Raw genomic sequence first — 17,302 nt, 5'->3', positions numbered from 1 at the left:
TGGGACAACTCTGGCAGTTTTCCAGGTCTTAGGGATATGGCCAGCATACAGAATAGTTGAATATGGAAGCAATTGGTTTTGCAATGGCTGGGGCACCAAGTCTTAGGAACTTAGGTACTGAGTCTGTATATACACCCAGAACATCTGCACACCGATAACATCAATATATACAGTCAGCACATATGTATATACACTTAGAACATCTATGTACATACCCAAAACATCTGTATATTCGCCTAGAAAATGAGTATGTACACTTAGAACATCTGTATGTTTACCCTGAACATCTTTAAGTACATGCAGAACATCAGTATACACACCAAGAACATCTGTACATACACATATATACACTACATATTTATATTTAACCTTACCATTTGTATGTGCAGTCAGAAAATTAGTATATTTATCCACAACACACTTAGATTACATTAATGTACATTCACCCAGAACATCTGTACATTCACGTAAAGGAAACCCGCACAGCAATGCAAATGTGGAAAAAAGTACGTGGGAAAAACCCGCCGTCCCCTAAAAATAAGGATACTGGAACACGTAGGTTCTATCCGGAATAAATTGGATACCCCAGTGGCTACTCATGTAAATAAGTGTCAACCGGGAGACCTAAAAGCCATCACCTTCATGGGGATAGATCAATTCTCTCCAGGAATCAGACGTGGGGACTGGGACAATGAACTATTAAAGATCGAATCTAGGTGGATTTATACCTTGGGAACATTGAGCCCATCTGGACTTAATGAGGGCTTTGTTTTCAGCCCCTTCATATAAATCCAATAATTCATGTACTAGAAACCAACTAACCCTGCCCACCCAAAAGGGGTATATGTATGGATTAACTCCCATGTATTCGCTTATGCACTATTTGCAGTATACAGATAGCTACATAGCAGCCGTCAACACCTACATTCAATTAATAAATTAGATTATTGAAATCAAGTACAAGCAAAATGAAACAAGGACAAAGTGTGCTTTTTAATCCTTTTTTATTCATTTTTTCATTATGCAGAATTGATGGACTACAGTGTATTTGCAATAGGTATGATCTGGAATCAAAGATATACCTTCATTACTATCAGTGACAAACAATCACTATTTACAATGAATATCAAATTTTACAACACTAAACCCCCTAGCTAATGTGAGCAATTATAACAGTAATGCATCACATATACCAGGCCTGCCCAACTCGTAAAGCGAGAAGGGCCGAACTGCTCCAAGGAAAAAAAATTTGGGCCGCACGGGTTAAATCATCATCATCATCTCTCCTCCAGCACCTCTCATCATCATCATCATCATCATCCTCATATCTCCCCCAGAACCCCTCACTATCAATCTTTACGATACTCCCCATCTATCTCTCATACCCCCATCTCTCCCCCTCACCCACACAATACCCCCCTCCACATCAAACACACAATACCCCCCTCCACATCAAACATACAATACCCCCCTCCACATCCCCACAGCCCATTCCATGTCAGCATCCCCCCCACAAGTCAGCAACCCCCCATGTCTCGCTTCCCTCAATATGACACTCTTTCCCCCTCCCCTTAATGACACTCTCTCCCCCTCCCCTCAATATGACACTCTCCCCCTCCCCTCAATATGACTCTCCCCCTCCCCTCAATATGACACTCTCCCCCTCCCCTCAATGTGACACTCTCCCCCTCCCCTCAATGTGACACTCTCCCCCTCCCCTCAATGTGACACTCTTTCCCCCTCCCCTCAATATGACACTCTCTCCCCCCTGCAACTCACATCACACCCTCCCCCTGCAACTCACATCACTCTCACCCTCCCCCTGCAACTCACATCAGTATCCCCCCCCTGCACCTCACATCACTCTCTCCCCCCCCTGCACCTCACATCACTCTCTCCACCCCCCTGCACCTCACATCACTCTCTCCCCCCCCTGCAACTCACATCACTCTCCCCCCCCCTGCACCTCACATACTCTCCCCCCCTGCACCTCACATCACTCTCTCCCCCCCCTGCACCTCACATCACTTCCCCCCCACTGCCCCTCACATGTCAGCAGCCCAGCCCCCCCTCACATGTCAGCAGCCCACCCCCCCTCACATGTCAGCAGCCCACCCCCCTCACATGTCAGCAGCCCACCCCCCCTCACTTGTCAGCAGCCCACCCCCCCTCACATGTCAGCAGCCCACCCCCCACCAGCCCGTTTTTCACACCCACCCCCCACCAGCCCTGACATATACAAACCTTATTGCAGCCACAGTTATTCAGCCCATAACATTTTTGCAACTAGTCTGATACCTTTGCAACATTTTATGGGCATATTGAATCTGGCAACAAGGCAGTTACAAGTTTGCAGACCACACATAGTGCACTCCTAGCAGTGGGATATTGTATCCGTCATGCATCAGTAACGAAGGGGTTAAGTGTGGAAACAGAAACTTTCACGTTGGCTATATAAACCTACCTCCACACGCAGGGACCTCCCCCTACGTGCCCTGAAGAAGCGTTTTACACGTGAAACGCGCGCGTCGGCCATTCACCTCCTACACACGCGGGAAGCTTGTTTATTCAAATGTAACAGCATATGGATATTGATCCGCGCTACTATACCTTTAGCTTCACACGGGTGTGCATGTTTACCCTGGATCGCGCCTTACCACTTTATCGCGGGATCCTCTAGCTTGAAGGGTTAACTGAGTCACTCACCTGATAGACAGGCATGTCCTCGAGCATATCAGCGCTGATATAACCAAGATCAGCGCTGATATAGGGGACTATGCGATCAACAGTTAGACCGGCTCCTCTCCATTTGACATTAGGTATATAGCTGCTCTATATTGAGGGGGGGTGGGGTGTTTATGGGCTTAGTGACCATATCCCATTATTAACCCCCTATGTACCTGACTCATATATCAGCTGCATTTGTTGGCATTCCGTAAGTGCATCTATCTGTTACCTGCTGAGTAGCTGTTATTTGCATACAATAGTCTCACTAGTCAGTGCTGACATCAGCTGTACCACTACAAACACTGTGGAGGTTGCTTCTACACTAGCCCCCTCCTTTTGCGCACTATACCACCCTGTCATGTTAAGGGCGATTACCTATGTGTGCAGGGTGTTTACATGTGGCTCCTAATACAACGGTTCCACACTGACTGCAAAGTATAATGCACGAACAGCTTTCAATTGACAGATACTACCGATACCTTACTGACAGAAGTGAGGGTGTGCCTAATTGGCTTACGATACCTCTATAAACACCACTGTATTACCAGTGCTATTAATGGTGTGTCTACATCAAACATCTGTTTGCAGTATAGGTGTTCTGGTAATTCTATCATATGCCTTAGCTATGCCGACAACTATATCCCTTACATGAGTGTCTGCCTATTAGTCTGCACCTATTTCCACAGTGTGGGCAATATATGTCTTTACTATAGACTTAGCTCTGACAGCGCTGGTGAATTTATGTAGCAACCAGTGCAACCTTTATTATGGGCAGACATCATTTAGGTCTAACCTATCGCATACTATGCCACATAATATATACATCATTAGTGTATCAATTGAATGCGTATCATACGCCTAGATACACTCACATTGAGACTGTCCTTTTGGTGGGCTCTCATAGGCTCTTTTCCTATACCTTTAGGTAGCTATAACTTATAGCGTCTGATCCCGAGTATCTATTAGGGATCTTACCACATCTACCCACCTAGCCTTAGGTGGGTTATCAAGGATACAGTCACGTGCTGTTGAAATATACCATTTAATTACGTTTTAACACCCTATTTTTTATTCATGGTTATCAATAAAGTATTTTAAATTTACAATAATACAGTTGTTGTGATTGAGTGCTGGAAGACTGGGTTCTTTTTTCTCCCATATGATATCATCTGTACATTCACCCAGAACATCTGTACATTCATCTGGAACATCTGTACATTCACCTAGAACATCTGTATATTCACCTAGAACATCTGTTTATATCCCCAAAACATCTGTACATTCACCCAGAACATCTGTACATTCACCTAGAACATCTGTATATTCACCCAGAACATCTGTACATTCACCCAGAACGTCTGTACATTCACCTAGAACATCTGTATATTCACCCAGAACATCTGTACATTCACCCAGAACGTCTGTACATTCACCTAGAACATCTGTACATTCACCCAGAACTTCTGTACATTCACTCAGAACATCTGTACATTCACTCAGAACATCTGTATATTCACTCAGAACATCTGTACATTCACCCAGAACATCTGTACATTCACTCAGAACATCTGTACATTCATCCAAAACATCTGTACATTCACTCAGAACATCTGTACATTCATCCAGAACATCTGTACATTCACTCAGAACATCTGTATATTCACTCAGAACATCTGTACATTCACCCAGAACATCTGTACATTCACCCAGAACATCTGTACATTCACCCAGAACATCTGTACATTCACCCAGAACATCTGTACATTCACTCAGAACATCTTAACATTCATACAGAACATCTGGAAATACACTCAGAAAATGTCAATATACCCTCAGAAGATCTGCATTTAGTGATAGCACGGTGTATGTGGGGGGTTAGTACAGGACTAGCAGAGAGTGCAGGATGGAGGTGCAGTAACAGTACAGTACTCCTTACCCCAAAGTATAAATAAAACCAGTGCTGTGTCTCTGCTACTGACGCTCTATTTAAAACGTGTCACACTCTCTGCAGCTGCCAATGAATATTAGAAGGAAGGAATCGGCAGCATGCCTGCTAATGAGACAGCTTATCAAGAGAGGGAGGGAGCGAGAGGGAGAGAGGGTGGGGGGAAAAGAGAGGGAGGGAGAGAGAGAGAGGGGGTGGGGGGAAAAGAGAGGGAGAGGGAGAGAGAGAGGGTGGGTGGAAAAGGGAGGGAGGTTGTGTGGAAAAGAGAGGGAGGGAGGGAGCGAGAGAGGGGCTGAGAGAGAGAGAGGGTGGGGGGGAAAAGAGAGGGAGAGAGAGAGGGTGGGTGGAAAAGAGGGAGAGAGGGCAGGTGGAAAAGAGAGGGAGGGAGGGAGTGAGAGAGAGGGTGGGAGGAAAAGAGGGAGTGAGAGAGAGAGAGGGTGGGTGGAAAAGAGAGGGAGGGAGTGAGAGAGGGTGGGAGGAAAAGAGAGGGAGTGAGAGAGGGTGGGTGGAAAAGAGAGGGAGGGAGTGAGAGAGGGTGGTTGGAAAAGAGAGGGAGGGAGTGAGAGGGTGGGAGGAAAAGAGAGGGAGGGAGTGAGAGAGGGTGGGGGGGAAAGAGAGGGAGTGAGAGAATCTGCTAAATAGAGAAAGACATGCACAGAGGCAGAAGAATGGTGGAAGATAAGATGGGTATAATGAATAAGTTTATGTTGCTTATACTTAGGGGTAAAGTTACTCCAACGCGGCCGCTCAAGCTGTTTTCGTCCAAAAATCCACATTGAAGTCAATGCGGATTTTCAGTCAAAAACGTCCCGAATATCTGCTTCAGCAAATATAGAATTAGCCCATTAGTATTGCAGTGTATTGTTGCTTGTTTTTCGGTATAACTACAGAGTCTTCAGCACCCTGTCCCCGATGCCCTGCCACTCCCCGCCCTCTCCCCATGGTAACTGGTGCTTGGGAGTTGCGCGCTCTCATGGTAACACGACCCAGCGCTGACATACCACGAGAGACCAAGGATTCAGGTTACCATTCGGCAAACAAACTGCCAAAGCAATAAGGCATCCAACGACTCCTCTTACCAATAGGGAAACTCACTGCCAGACCTATAGGCTACCCAGGAGTGGGGTTACTCGCTGGAAAATTCACTGCTAGGACAATAAGGCACCTACGTGTCAGCTTAGGGAGGAGGGAGTGGCTCAGTGAGTAAAGACACTAACTCTGAGTTTGAATCAGGGGAACCTGTTTCAATTCCTGTGGTCAATTCCTTGTGACCGTGGGCAAATCACTTTATCTCCCTGTGCCTCAGGCAGCGAAAACATAGATTATAAACTCATCTTGTCTGTACGAAGTTTATGAGCTGCGTACCGTGCACTATACTGTAATTGTGACGCGCTTTGAGTCCCATTGGGAGAATAGCGCCATATGACAAAGTTATTATTAGAATTATTACCATTGGGGAAACTCACAACCAAGGCAATAAGGCACCCAGAAGTCAGGTTACCATCACAGAAACTCACTGCAAGGCACTCAAGCTTTGTCAGATACATACATACTGTATATACATATATACATACACACATATATACATATATACTGTACATACACACATACACACACAAACGCAGAACCGTCTCCATGTATATAATGTGCATACTAATAGCATCACCACTCCTCCCCCCAAGGGAAGTGTGATGTAGTAAAACCAGGAATTACATCATGTGTAGAGTGACCGAGGGGTGTGACTTATAAAAAGAAGACAGGAGCTACACAATATAGATATCTTCTCCATGTTGCTCCAACTCATTATCTGATTTCATCCACCGTCTTACTTCTCGTCATCTCCTTGAAATCCAGTCGAGTACTAACTTCGTCCAACGATGGTCATTTCTTGTTGAATGTCCGCCCCACTGTCATTTTAATGTCTTCCCTCTTGTGATGATGTCACAGATTCTTGTTTGCTTTTGTACACTTTCATTTGTTTTCCTATCCCTTTGGGTAACTGATACTTTCTGGCCAAAGTAGATATCGCTTTAGACTTCTTCTAGTTCTACTCCATTTATTTAGATCTTTGCAGAGGTGACACATTTGTTGAGCATCACTTTGGTCTTTCTGAGATTCACATGGAGGCCTAACTTCTTACTTGCTTCAGATAATTGTTTGATTTGTTACTGAAGGTCTTGTCACAAAAATAACAATGTCATTCAAATTAAGTATTCACTGTTGATTTTGATTCATTTGTCTTCCCAATCCAATGTCTTGAACTATTTTTCTAGTGTTGCATTGAAAAGCTTTGGTGACCTGGTGACCCACGGTTGACGACCCTTCCATCCCCCATTAGGACCCTATCTGATCCTTATCTCGCTTGTATCTTCATCTAATCTAATGGTTGATGTGTCATTCTCGTAAATGTTCCTTATAGTATTAATGTTCGCTTCTTCAACACTTTTAATACATTTAAAACATCTGAGGTGTAAACCAAAGCATCCACTGTGACATCCTGCTTGTTCTCTAGGTGCGGGGAAAAGTCCAGGGTCAGTAGCAGCCGATTAGTGAGAATCTTCGTAATCATCTTGTAAGGCCTCGGCTATAGCGGAAACGCCTTCTTCAGCTCTCCTCGACGCAGCACCTGCTCGCCTGCAGCAGGAGAGATTTCCTGTCCCGCAGGCAGAGGCGACCGGGAAGTGTGTTGGGGGGTGCGGCCATGACGTCATGGAGCTGGTTTGCCCTCATTAGGCGAACCACTTACGTGACCCAGCCGTTGCTCGGGAAATGCAAACTTCCTTGACGCATGAAGCACCGGTCTCCCCGTCACGCATGTGCTCGTGCCCACTATACATAAATACATTGGCTTCCTAGTGGGTTTTTTTTTTGGCGCGAGCGTCTCCCGAACTATGGCCGCAGCCTTAGTGGTTGGAAGTAGGCTGATTGGTCTGTAGTCCTTGAGGTCTTTGTCTCCTTGTGGATGAGGATAACTATGGTATTACTCCATTGTTCTGATATGTTCCTGTTCCTCAAGCAGCGTGTAAGGGTTCTGCAAGGATTTTCTCTACTTCTTCCCCAGCTTCTTTCTAGATTTCAGTAATTATTTAATCTTACCCTGTGGCCTTCTCGTTCTTAATGGATTGTATTGCCTTTGCTACTTCTTCAGTGACATTGTGCCGTCCCGTTGTCATGGCAACGTGGCGTTATTTGACGCCGTGCGCCCATTTTCACGGAAGCTGCAGGAGAATGCCGAGAGTTGAAGGGGGAGACGCAGGAGAATGTCGGGAAACGCTGCACCACGCCGCTGGTAACTCTCGCCAGCGGGTAAAATGCACTCGCCCTAGGCGAGTGGGCAAGTGCATTTGTCGAGCTGTGTGTGTGTGTGTGTGTGTGTATGTGTGTGTGTGTGTGTGTATATATATACATATATATAGACACACACATACACACACAGTCCTCGGTTCTGGAAGTAGCGTTTGATAGTGAAACCATTGTAAAGTGAGTCCCATGTTAATCAGTGGCGGTGAGCGTCGGATAACACACTCTGGCGTCGAAAAACAGCCCATGGGGTTGCATTGTAAAGCGTTGGATATGCCATTCGTTGTAAAGTGAAACATATATATATATATATATATATATATATATATATAAATATATATAAAGCTTTTTATTACTATATGATAAAATATACAGTACTTTGCCATTTATACACCAGCCTCTAGGTAAGGGTTTAATCTCTATCCCTTGCTCCCTTTCCATCCTTTCTCTACCCCCTCTCCCCCCTTCTCTATCCCTCTATTTCTCCCCCTCTATTTCTCCCCACTCGTCTCCATTTCCCTCTCTCTCCCTCCCCCAAACCCCCCAGGAGTTAGTCTGTAACATTAATTCCCACTTCACCATATACAATCTGTTGCTTCTCTCCCCCCACACACACAGAAACACAGCAGCATGACACGGGCCCTGGACACCTGAGCTACTGTTCGCTCACACAGAGGAAAACATGTTAACGTGCGTGTGCAATTAAAACAGCGCTAATTATACCATGGCACGGGCAATATATATGTATGATATCAGGGTTATTACAGACACATCCTATATCAGCGGTGTTACAGCAGCTGTACACAGGGGAGGGGGTTACTCACATCAGGGTTATCACAGGGCCAAGAGATAAATACAGGAATACAAACATTGCCAGCTGTATACAGGAATCATAATGCCAGCTATACGTATGTAGAGGGGTGATACTCACATCAGGGTTATAACAACCAAGACAAGCAAGAGATATAACCATAAATACACCGTGCATGCAGAACCTAACATCAGATCACATCAGTCTGAGCCAAAGATATCAAAGGAGAAATGTAGGCACTGGTGCATCAAAAGCAACTAACATCAGAATAATATTCATAATAATATTACATGTTATTTGAATATATAATATGAGTAATAATATTGTTATAATAATGATCATTATTATTTGTTTTATTATCAAGAGGAATACATTTTTTTTTAAAAACACAACATTTTAACCCCTTCCCTGCCAGAGAGGCCTGCAACGCTTTATAAAGGTATGTGTGTGTATACTGTATGTATATGTATGTGTGTATGTGTGTATATATATATATATATATATATATATATATATATATATATATATATATGTGTGTGTTTATACATACACACACACACACACACACACACACGTAGTATGGTATGTGTGTGCATGCAAAGTGATCTGTTGCAGACTCCTGTTGCCCGAGAAGAGGTTCATTTTATACAGCATAGTTGTGACTGTTTTGCCTCATAATCAGTATATCAGTATGTTCATTACAATAGGAAACACACACACACATCACATATATATCTCAGTTCATATTAACCATTCTGAAACCTCCCAACAGCCAGCTCTGCTCATAGACACAGAGTTAGAGATACAGCGACACACTAATACACACCAGACAGGGAACTATACACATACACACACATACAATGGAAGATACAGTGACACTGTCACACACACACACACACACACACACATGCACACACACTGGAACATAGACAACAACACACAGACATGGATACACTGTCACACACAGTGGCACAGATAGATACACTGACACACACAGTGGGAACGATACACTTGCACAGACACACAGTGACAAAGACAAATAGACTGTCACATACTGGTACACATACACAAATCAGGACAGTTAGACACACTGGCACATACACAGACACACACAGATACACAGACACACATGATCCTCATTCTCATCTCTGGTGAAAGCCCCGTGTATTAACCCTGATCTCCCCCCCCCCCCTAAAATCCAAGCCCCCCCCCCCCTCCTCTCACCTGCTCTCTGCAGCCACCAGATCCTCTGTGCAAAGTTTGGGGGGTGTCAGGAAGGTATTCCAGGCAAAGATGACAGAACAGCGGCAGGACACGGTTCTTCTGTTCCCCCACCCAAAAAATAATAAGGCAGGGGACCCCCCCCCCCTTCCCTCCTTCTCCTCCACAGGGGCAGGAGATGCTGAGAGAGATGCTAATGGAGGTGACGAGCAGTGAACGATCACTGTGTTACTGCCGCTAGAAGAGGGGAGGGACCAGGAGGATAGAGAGAGAGATGGAGGGAAGAGGAGAGGGAGGGAGGGAGGGAGAGAGAGAGGTGAAGTAGAGGGAGGGGGGAAGGAGAGAGGCCGAGGGAATAGGAGAGCGAGAGGAAAAGAGATTTGGGTGAAATTAATTCTAATTAGCAGACTTCTCCCTGGTTTCACTGTGGGATTCTCATCCCAAGAAGTGGGGGGGGGCTGTAGGGAAAAAGGGTCTGAAATCTTAAAGCAATAAATAAACCAGATCTAGGAATGTGATATAAGAATTATCTCCCCCTCTCTCTCAGTATAGAGACCCCGGCCCTAATAATGCCATAAACACTCTTTGGGGATTTTTATGCGCCCCTAAAATAAGGAGCCACGTCTCAGTTGCCCTACGGAAATATCCCTAATTGTAAGTTTGCATTGCTGGTCTGGGCAGCAAGGACCTGTCCGACATTCGCTCTCAGTCCCAAATATGCGGTGTTTGGGACATTCGCAAAACCAAATTGAATTCTGACCTCGTTACCCGGAAGTTCCCTGTGGGATTTTGCAGAATTTCCGTGGGATTTTTCCCAAATTCTGTGGAAATTTTCAAAATCTCTAGGATGTTTCTGGAATTCTGCTAGTTTCTGAAAGTTTCAGGTAAATAAAGAATCACAGAACCTTTCTTTTCCTTCCCAAGCAAAAATTTGAGCTAAAAGCTTGGGGTCAGCAAGCGCAGGAATGGAGGAAAGAAAAGGGTCCTGGAGGGGATTTGTGAGGCCGACAGAAGGCCAGGTCACTCCCTCCTCCCTGCTGTCCCACCCAGTGTATAATGACTAAACCTTAGGGATTAATGAGGGATCAGGGATAAACTCGTTATAGAGAGAATTGTGTCCTGGATCCGTCCCCTCGCACACGCTGCATTATATGGGGGAGAACCCCTCTCCTGCTCTATATTTATAGAGGGACAGAGACCCTGTATATAAAGATGTGTCTAATGTATGGGCACCTCTTGGACCTGTACATACAGATGCATACATGTATGTGCACCTCTATGGCTTGTATATTGTTAGATAGAGGCTAATTACCCGGTGAGACAGGTATATAAGGCAATTAATTGTTTGCTTTATTTAACCAGCAGCAGAATAAATCAAATACTTTGCTCAGCCTAATACCGGCCTGTCACTAATATACCGGCCTGTCACTAATATACCGGCCTATCACTAATATACCGGCCTGTCACTAATATACCGGCCTGTCACTAATATACCGGCCTGTCACTAATATACCGGCCTGTCACTAATATACCGGCCTGTCACTAATATACCGGCCTGTCACTAATATACCGGCCTGTCACTAATATACCGGCCTGTCACTAATATACCGGCCTGTCACTAATATACCGGCCTGTCACTAATATACCGGCCTGTCACTAATATACCGGCCTGTCACTAATATACCGGCCTGTCACTAATATACCGGCCTGTCACTAATATACCGGCCTATCACTAATATACCGGCCTGTCACTAATATACCGGCCTGTCACTAATATACCGGCCTGTCACTAATATACCGGCCTGTCACTAATATACCGGCCTGTCACTAATATACCGGCCTATCACTAATATACCAGCCCATCACTAATATACCGGCCCGTCACTAATATACCAGCCTGTCACTAATATACCGGCCTATCACTAATATACAAGTCTAACTCTAATATACCGGCCTATCACTAATATACCGGCCTGTCACTAATATACCGGCCTGTCACTAATATATCGGCCTGTCACTAATATATCGGCCTGTCACTAATATACCGGCCTGTCACTAATATACCGGCCTGTCACTAATATACCGGCCTGTCACTAATATACCGGCCTGTCACTAATATACCGGCCTGTCACTAATATACCGGCCTGTCACTAATATACCGGCCTGTCACTAATATACCGGCCTGTCACTAATATACCGGCCTGTCACTAATATACCGGCCTGTCACTAATATACCGGCCTGTCACTAATATACCGGCCTGTCACTAATATACCGGCCTGTCACTAATATACCGGCCTGTCACTAATATACCGGCCTATCACTAATATACCGGCCTGTCACTAATATACCGGCCTGTCACTAATATACCGGCCTGTCACTAATATACCGGCCTGTCACTAATATACCGGCCTGTCACTAATATACCGGCCTGTCACTAATATACCGGCCTGTCACTAATATACCGGCCTATCACTAATATACCAGCCCATCACTAATATACCGGCCCGTCACTAATATACCAGCCTGTCACTAATATACCGGCCTATCACTAATATACAAGTCTAACTCTAATATACCGGCCTATCACTAATATACCGGCCTATCACTAATATACCGGCCTATCACTAATATACCAGCCTATCACTAATATACCGGCCTATCACTAATATACCAGCCCATCACTAATATACCAGCCTATCACTAATATACCAGCCTGTCACTAATATACCAGCCTGTCACTAATATACCGGCCTATCACTAATATACAAGCTTAACCCTAATATACCAGCCTATCACTAATATACCGGCCTGTCACTAATAACCCGGCCTGTCACTAATAACCCGGCCTGTCACTAATATACCGATCTGTCATTAATATACCGGCCCGTCACTAATAAACAAGCCTAACTCTAATATACCAGCCTATCACTAATATACCGGCCTATCACTAATATACCGCCTATCACTAATATATCGGCCTAACCCTAATACACCAGCCTAACCCTAATACACCAGCCTCACCCTAATACACCAACCTACCCTAATACACCAGCCTACCCTAATACACAAGCCTAACCCTAATACACCAGCCTACCCTAATAAACAAGCCTATACATAATACACCTGCCTATATCTAATACACATCAGCCTATACCTAATATGCCAGACTAACCCTAATATACCAGCCTAGCCCTAATATACATAAGCCTAATCCTAACATGCCAGCCTATCCCAAATTTACCAGCCTGACCCGAATATACCACCCTTACCTTAGCATGCCATCTTAACCCTAATATACCAGCCTGACCCTAATATACCAGCCTAATCCTAATTTACCAGCCTGACCCTAATATACCATTTTTACCCTAATCTGCCAGCCTAACCCTAATATACCAGCCTATATCTAACATACCAGCCTAACCCTAACATACCAGCCTAACCCTAACATACCAGCCTAACCCTAACATACCAGCCTAACCCTAACATACCAGCCTAACCCTAACATACCAGCCTAACCCTAACATACCAGCCTAACCGTAACATACCATCCTAACCCCAACATACCAGCCTAACCGTAGCATACCAGCCTAACCCTAACATGCCAGCCTAACCCTAACATGCCAGCCTAACCGTAACATACCAGCCTACAGTATACGTAACATACCAGCCTATACATAACATACCAGCCTACCCTTAGAGATAGAATATTCTAGTAAAGTACCTATTTATTCCTATACCTCTCAAAACATGCCTCTATACAACACGTTGAGCAATTTCTGTGCTGCACACACCTGAGATACAGATGTAGTGGGCATTAAGACGCCATTGTGTCTGCATTTGCTGTGTGCAAAAGAGTGGCAGGGCTAATGCATTATGGCATCTGCGTACACGACAGCAAGTGCAATAAGGCCCGCTACGTGTGTACCTGGGAAATAATAGCAGCATATATTTTATGTATGACATGACGTTAGCCTGTGCTAATAAGATATACAATGGCTATTGTTTTCCCATATAATTAGCTTTGTGCACACGCGTTAACCCTCGAGAAATGAACGTCCGTTACTGTTTTAGGTAATGTGTCTTATACTGTGACATAGCAAGTAACAGAGAGTGAGTGAGGCTGTGACATGGGCAGACAGTGAGAAAGAGGCAGTGACATGGGCAGACAGAGTGAGAGAGAGGTAGTGACATGGGCAGACAGAGAGTGAGAGGCAGTGACATGGGCAGAGAGAGTGAGAGGCAGTGACATGGGCAGACCGAGAGTGAGTGAGAGGCAGTGACATGGGCAGACCGAGAGTGAGTGAGAAGCAGTGACATGGGAAGAGTGAGTGAGAGGCAGTGATATGGGCAGACAGAGTGAGTGAGAGAGAGGCAGTGACATGGGCAGACAGAGAGTGAGAGGTAGTGACATAGGCAGACGTAGGGAGTGAGAGAGAAGCAGTGACATGGGTAGACGGAGAGTGAGTGAGAGGCAGTGATATAGGCAGAGTGAGTGAGAGGCAGTGAAATGGGCAGACCGAGAGTGAGTGAGAAGCAGTGACATGGGCAGACCGAGAGTGAGTGAGAAGCAGTGACATGGGCAGACCGAGAGTGAGTGAGAAGCAGTGACATGGGCAGAGAGAGTGAGTGAGAGACAGTGACATAGGCAGACAGTGAGTGAGAGGCAGTGACATGGGCAGACAGAGAATGAGTGAGAGGCTGTGACATGGGCAGACAGTGAGTGAGTGGCAGTGACATGGGCAGACAGAGAGTGAGTGAGAGGCAGTGACATGGGCAGACACAGAGTGAGTGAGAGACAGTGACATGGGCAGACAGTGAGTGAGAGACAGTGACATGGGCAGACAGAGAATGAGTGAGAGGCAGTGACATGGGCAGACCGAGAGTGAGTGAGAAGCAGTGACATGGGCAGAGAGAGTGAGTGAGAGGCAGTGACATGGGCAGACAGAGTGAGTGAGAGGCAGTGACATGGACAGGCAGAGAGTGAGAGGCAGTGACATGGGCAGACAGTGAGTGAGTGTGAGAGGCAGTGATATGGGCAGACAGAGTGAGTGAGAGACAGTGGCATGGGCAGACAGAGGGAGTGAGAGAGAGGCAGTGACATGGGCGGACAGAGAGTGAGTGAGAGGTAGTGACATAGGCAGACAGGGAGTGAGAGAGAAGCAGTGACATGGGCAGACGGAGAGTGACTGAGAGGCAGTGAAATGGGCAGATCGAGAGTGAGTGAGAAGCAGTGACATGGGCAGACAGAGAATGAGTGAGAGGCAGTGACATGGGCAGACAGAGAATGAGTGAGAGGCAGTGACATGGGCAGACAGAGTGAGTGAGAGTGATAGGCAGTGACATGGGCAGACAGAGAGTGAGGGAGAGGCAGTGACATGGGCAGACAGAGTGAGTGAGAGGCAGTGACATGGGCAGACAATGAGTGAGTGAGAGGCAGTGACATGGGCAGACAGTGAGTGAATGAGAGGCAGTGACATGGGCAGACAGAGAATGAGTGAGAGGCAGTGACATGGGCAGACAGAGTGAGTGAGAGTGATAGGCAGTGACATGGGCAGACAGAGAGTGAGGGAGAGGCAGTGACATGGGCAGACAGAGTGAGTGAGAGGCAGTGACATGGGCAGACAATGAGTGAGTGAGAGGCAGTGACATGGGCAGACAATGAGTGAGTGAGAGGCAGTGACATGGGCAGACAGTGAGTGAATGAGAGGCAGTGACATGGGCAGACAGTGAGTGAATGAGAGGCAGTGACATGGGCAGACAGTGAGTGAGTGAGAGGCAGTGACATGGGCAGACAGTGAGTGAGTGAGAGGCTACCAGCATGTTCATTAAGCCATGACTAAAAAGACACACATCAGGAGCCCATGAGGAGTCACTGAGTGCTTTACACCTATTAGATTGTAAGCTCTGCAGGGAAGGAGTAACTGAGCGCTATATACCTATTAGATTGTAAGCTCTGTTGGGCAGGGAGTCACTGAGCGCGGCATACAAATTTTATATATATATATATATATATATATATATATATATAAAAACAAGTGAGTGTGATGAGCAAAGAGACATCTGAAAATCAGAGGAATGTTCTTTCCTCTTCTCTCTTTATCCCTTTCCCCCCCTCCCCCTCGTCACTTCATCTTAATTAGACCTCTGTATTAATCTATCAAACTAGGTGGCCTCCAGTCCTGGGACTCAGGGATCATTCACTAATTATTCCCCTGACGCAGAGAGAGAGAAAGGAGGAAGGGGGGGGGGGGGTGGGGGAGATGGAGGAAAGGGATGGGGAGAGAGAGGAGGGGAAGGATCAGAGATCTAATGACAGTGACATGTTTAGGCAATGTAACTTTTTATTTGCATTGAGAAAAAACTGACTTATTTTGAATTTGCTCGATTCTGTGATTGTGATTAATAACACTTACCCATCTCTCTCACCATCTCCCTCCAACTCATTCTCTCCCTCCCTCCCCATCTCTCTCGTTTTCTCTCAGCTAACAGCTCTCTCTTGGGAGGAGGAGGAGGTAAGTCTTTATCTGTTTGTTTGTCTTCTGTTCCCTGTGAGATGCTCTGCTCTCTGCACCCAACACTCCATGCCTGCCTTTCTCCCATCACCCAACACTCCCTGCCTGCCTTTCTCCCATCACCCAACACTCCCTGCCTGCCTTTCTCCCATCACCCAACACTCCCTGCCTTTCTCCCATCACCCAACACTCCCTACCTGTCTCCATGTGCACACAGGTTATTTCTTAGTGTTCACACCTATCTGTGCGTTATATACAGCTATCTGTGCGTTATATACAGCTATCTGGGAGTTATACACGGCTATATATCAGCGACACACACACCGCTATATTAGTACTCACAGCTTTCTATCAGCACTCGCAGCTCTGTTGATTAAACACAGCTATCTGACAGGTATACACAGCTATCTGACGGGTATACACAGCTATCTGACGGGTATACACAGCTATCTGACGGGTATACACAGCTATCTGACGGGTATACACAGCTATCTGTCAGTACACACAACTGTCAGTTATGTTATATACAGATTTGAAAAAAAATAACTGCGCACTAATTGTGTAGGTGTGATAATAAACACATATAATAACGTGAGGTAAATCCAGTGATATATACACAGAATAAAAATATATATAGATAAATTACTCGAAACAATATGTGCACCCAGTGTGATATCAGTTGATATAACTTGAAAATAGGTTAAAAAAAACCCTGACAAAAATATGGTCTGCTGCCCGTCAGATTTGATGGCTCAACATCATTGATGGATACATGTAAAGAAAAA

The 17,302-nt window shown here is 45.5% G+C and overlaps 2 protein-coding genes across 6 annotated transcripts in view; one reads left to right on the top strand and one right to left on the bottom strand.

The window, feature by feature from the left end:
- Positions 1-10,247, bottom strand: part of FLRT1 (fibronectin leucine rich transmembrane protein 1) — a 114,302-nt gene extending 104,055 nt beyond the window's left edge. The window contains 1 exon segment of the mRNA XM_075570013.1: positions 10,008-10,247. The gene's annotated coding sequence lies outside the window, so the exon portion shown is untranslated.
- The window catches only part of MACROD1 (mono-ADP ribosylhydrolase 1), a 290,403-nt gene that overhangs the window by 238,148 nt on the left and 34,953 nt on the right, over positions 1-17,302 (top strand). For 4 of the 5 annotated variants that reach the window (XM_075570018.1, XM_075570014.1, XM_075570015.1 and 1 more), the window contains exon 4: positions 16,488-16,517. The exons of the other annotated variant lie outside the window; for it this stretch is intronic. In XM_075570018.1, coding sequence (XP_075426133.1) covers positions 16,488-16,517 — 30 coding nt within the window. The remainder of the gene's footprint in view (positions 1-16,487; positions 16,518-17,302) is intronic. 5 annotated transcript variants of the gene reach the window in all.

Source organism: Ascaphus truei, chromosome 14 (assembly GCF_040206685.1).
Source record: "Ascaphus truei isolate aAscTru1 chromosome 14, aAscTru1.hap1, whole genome shotgun sequence".
Taxonomy (NCBI): Eukaryota; Metazoa; Chordata; class Amphibia; order Anura; family Ascaphidae; genus Ascaphus; species Ascaphus truei.
Note: the sequence above shows the minus strand (reverse complement) of the source record. Positions and strands in the feature narration are given on the sequence as shown.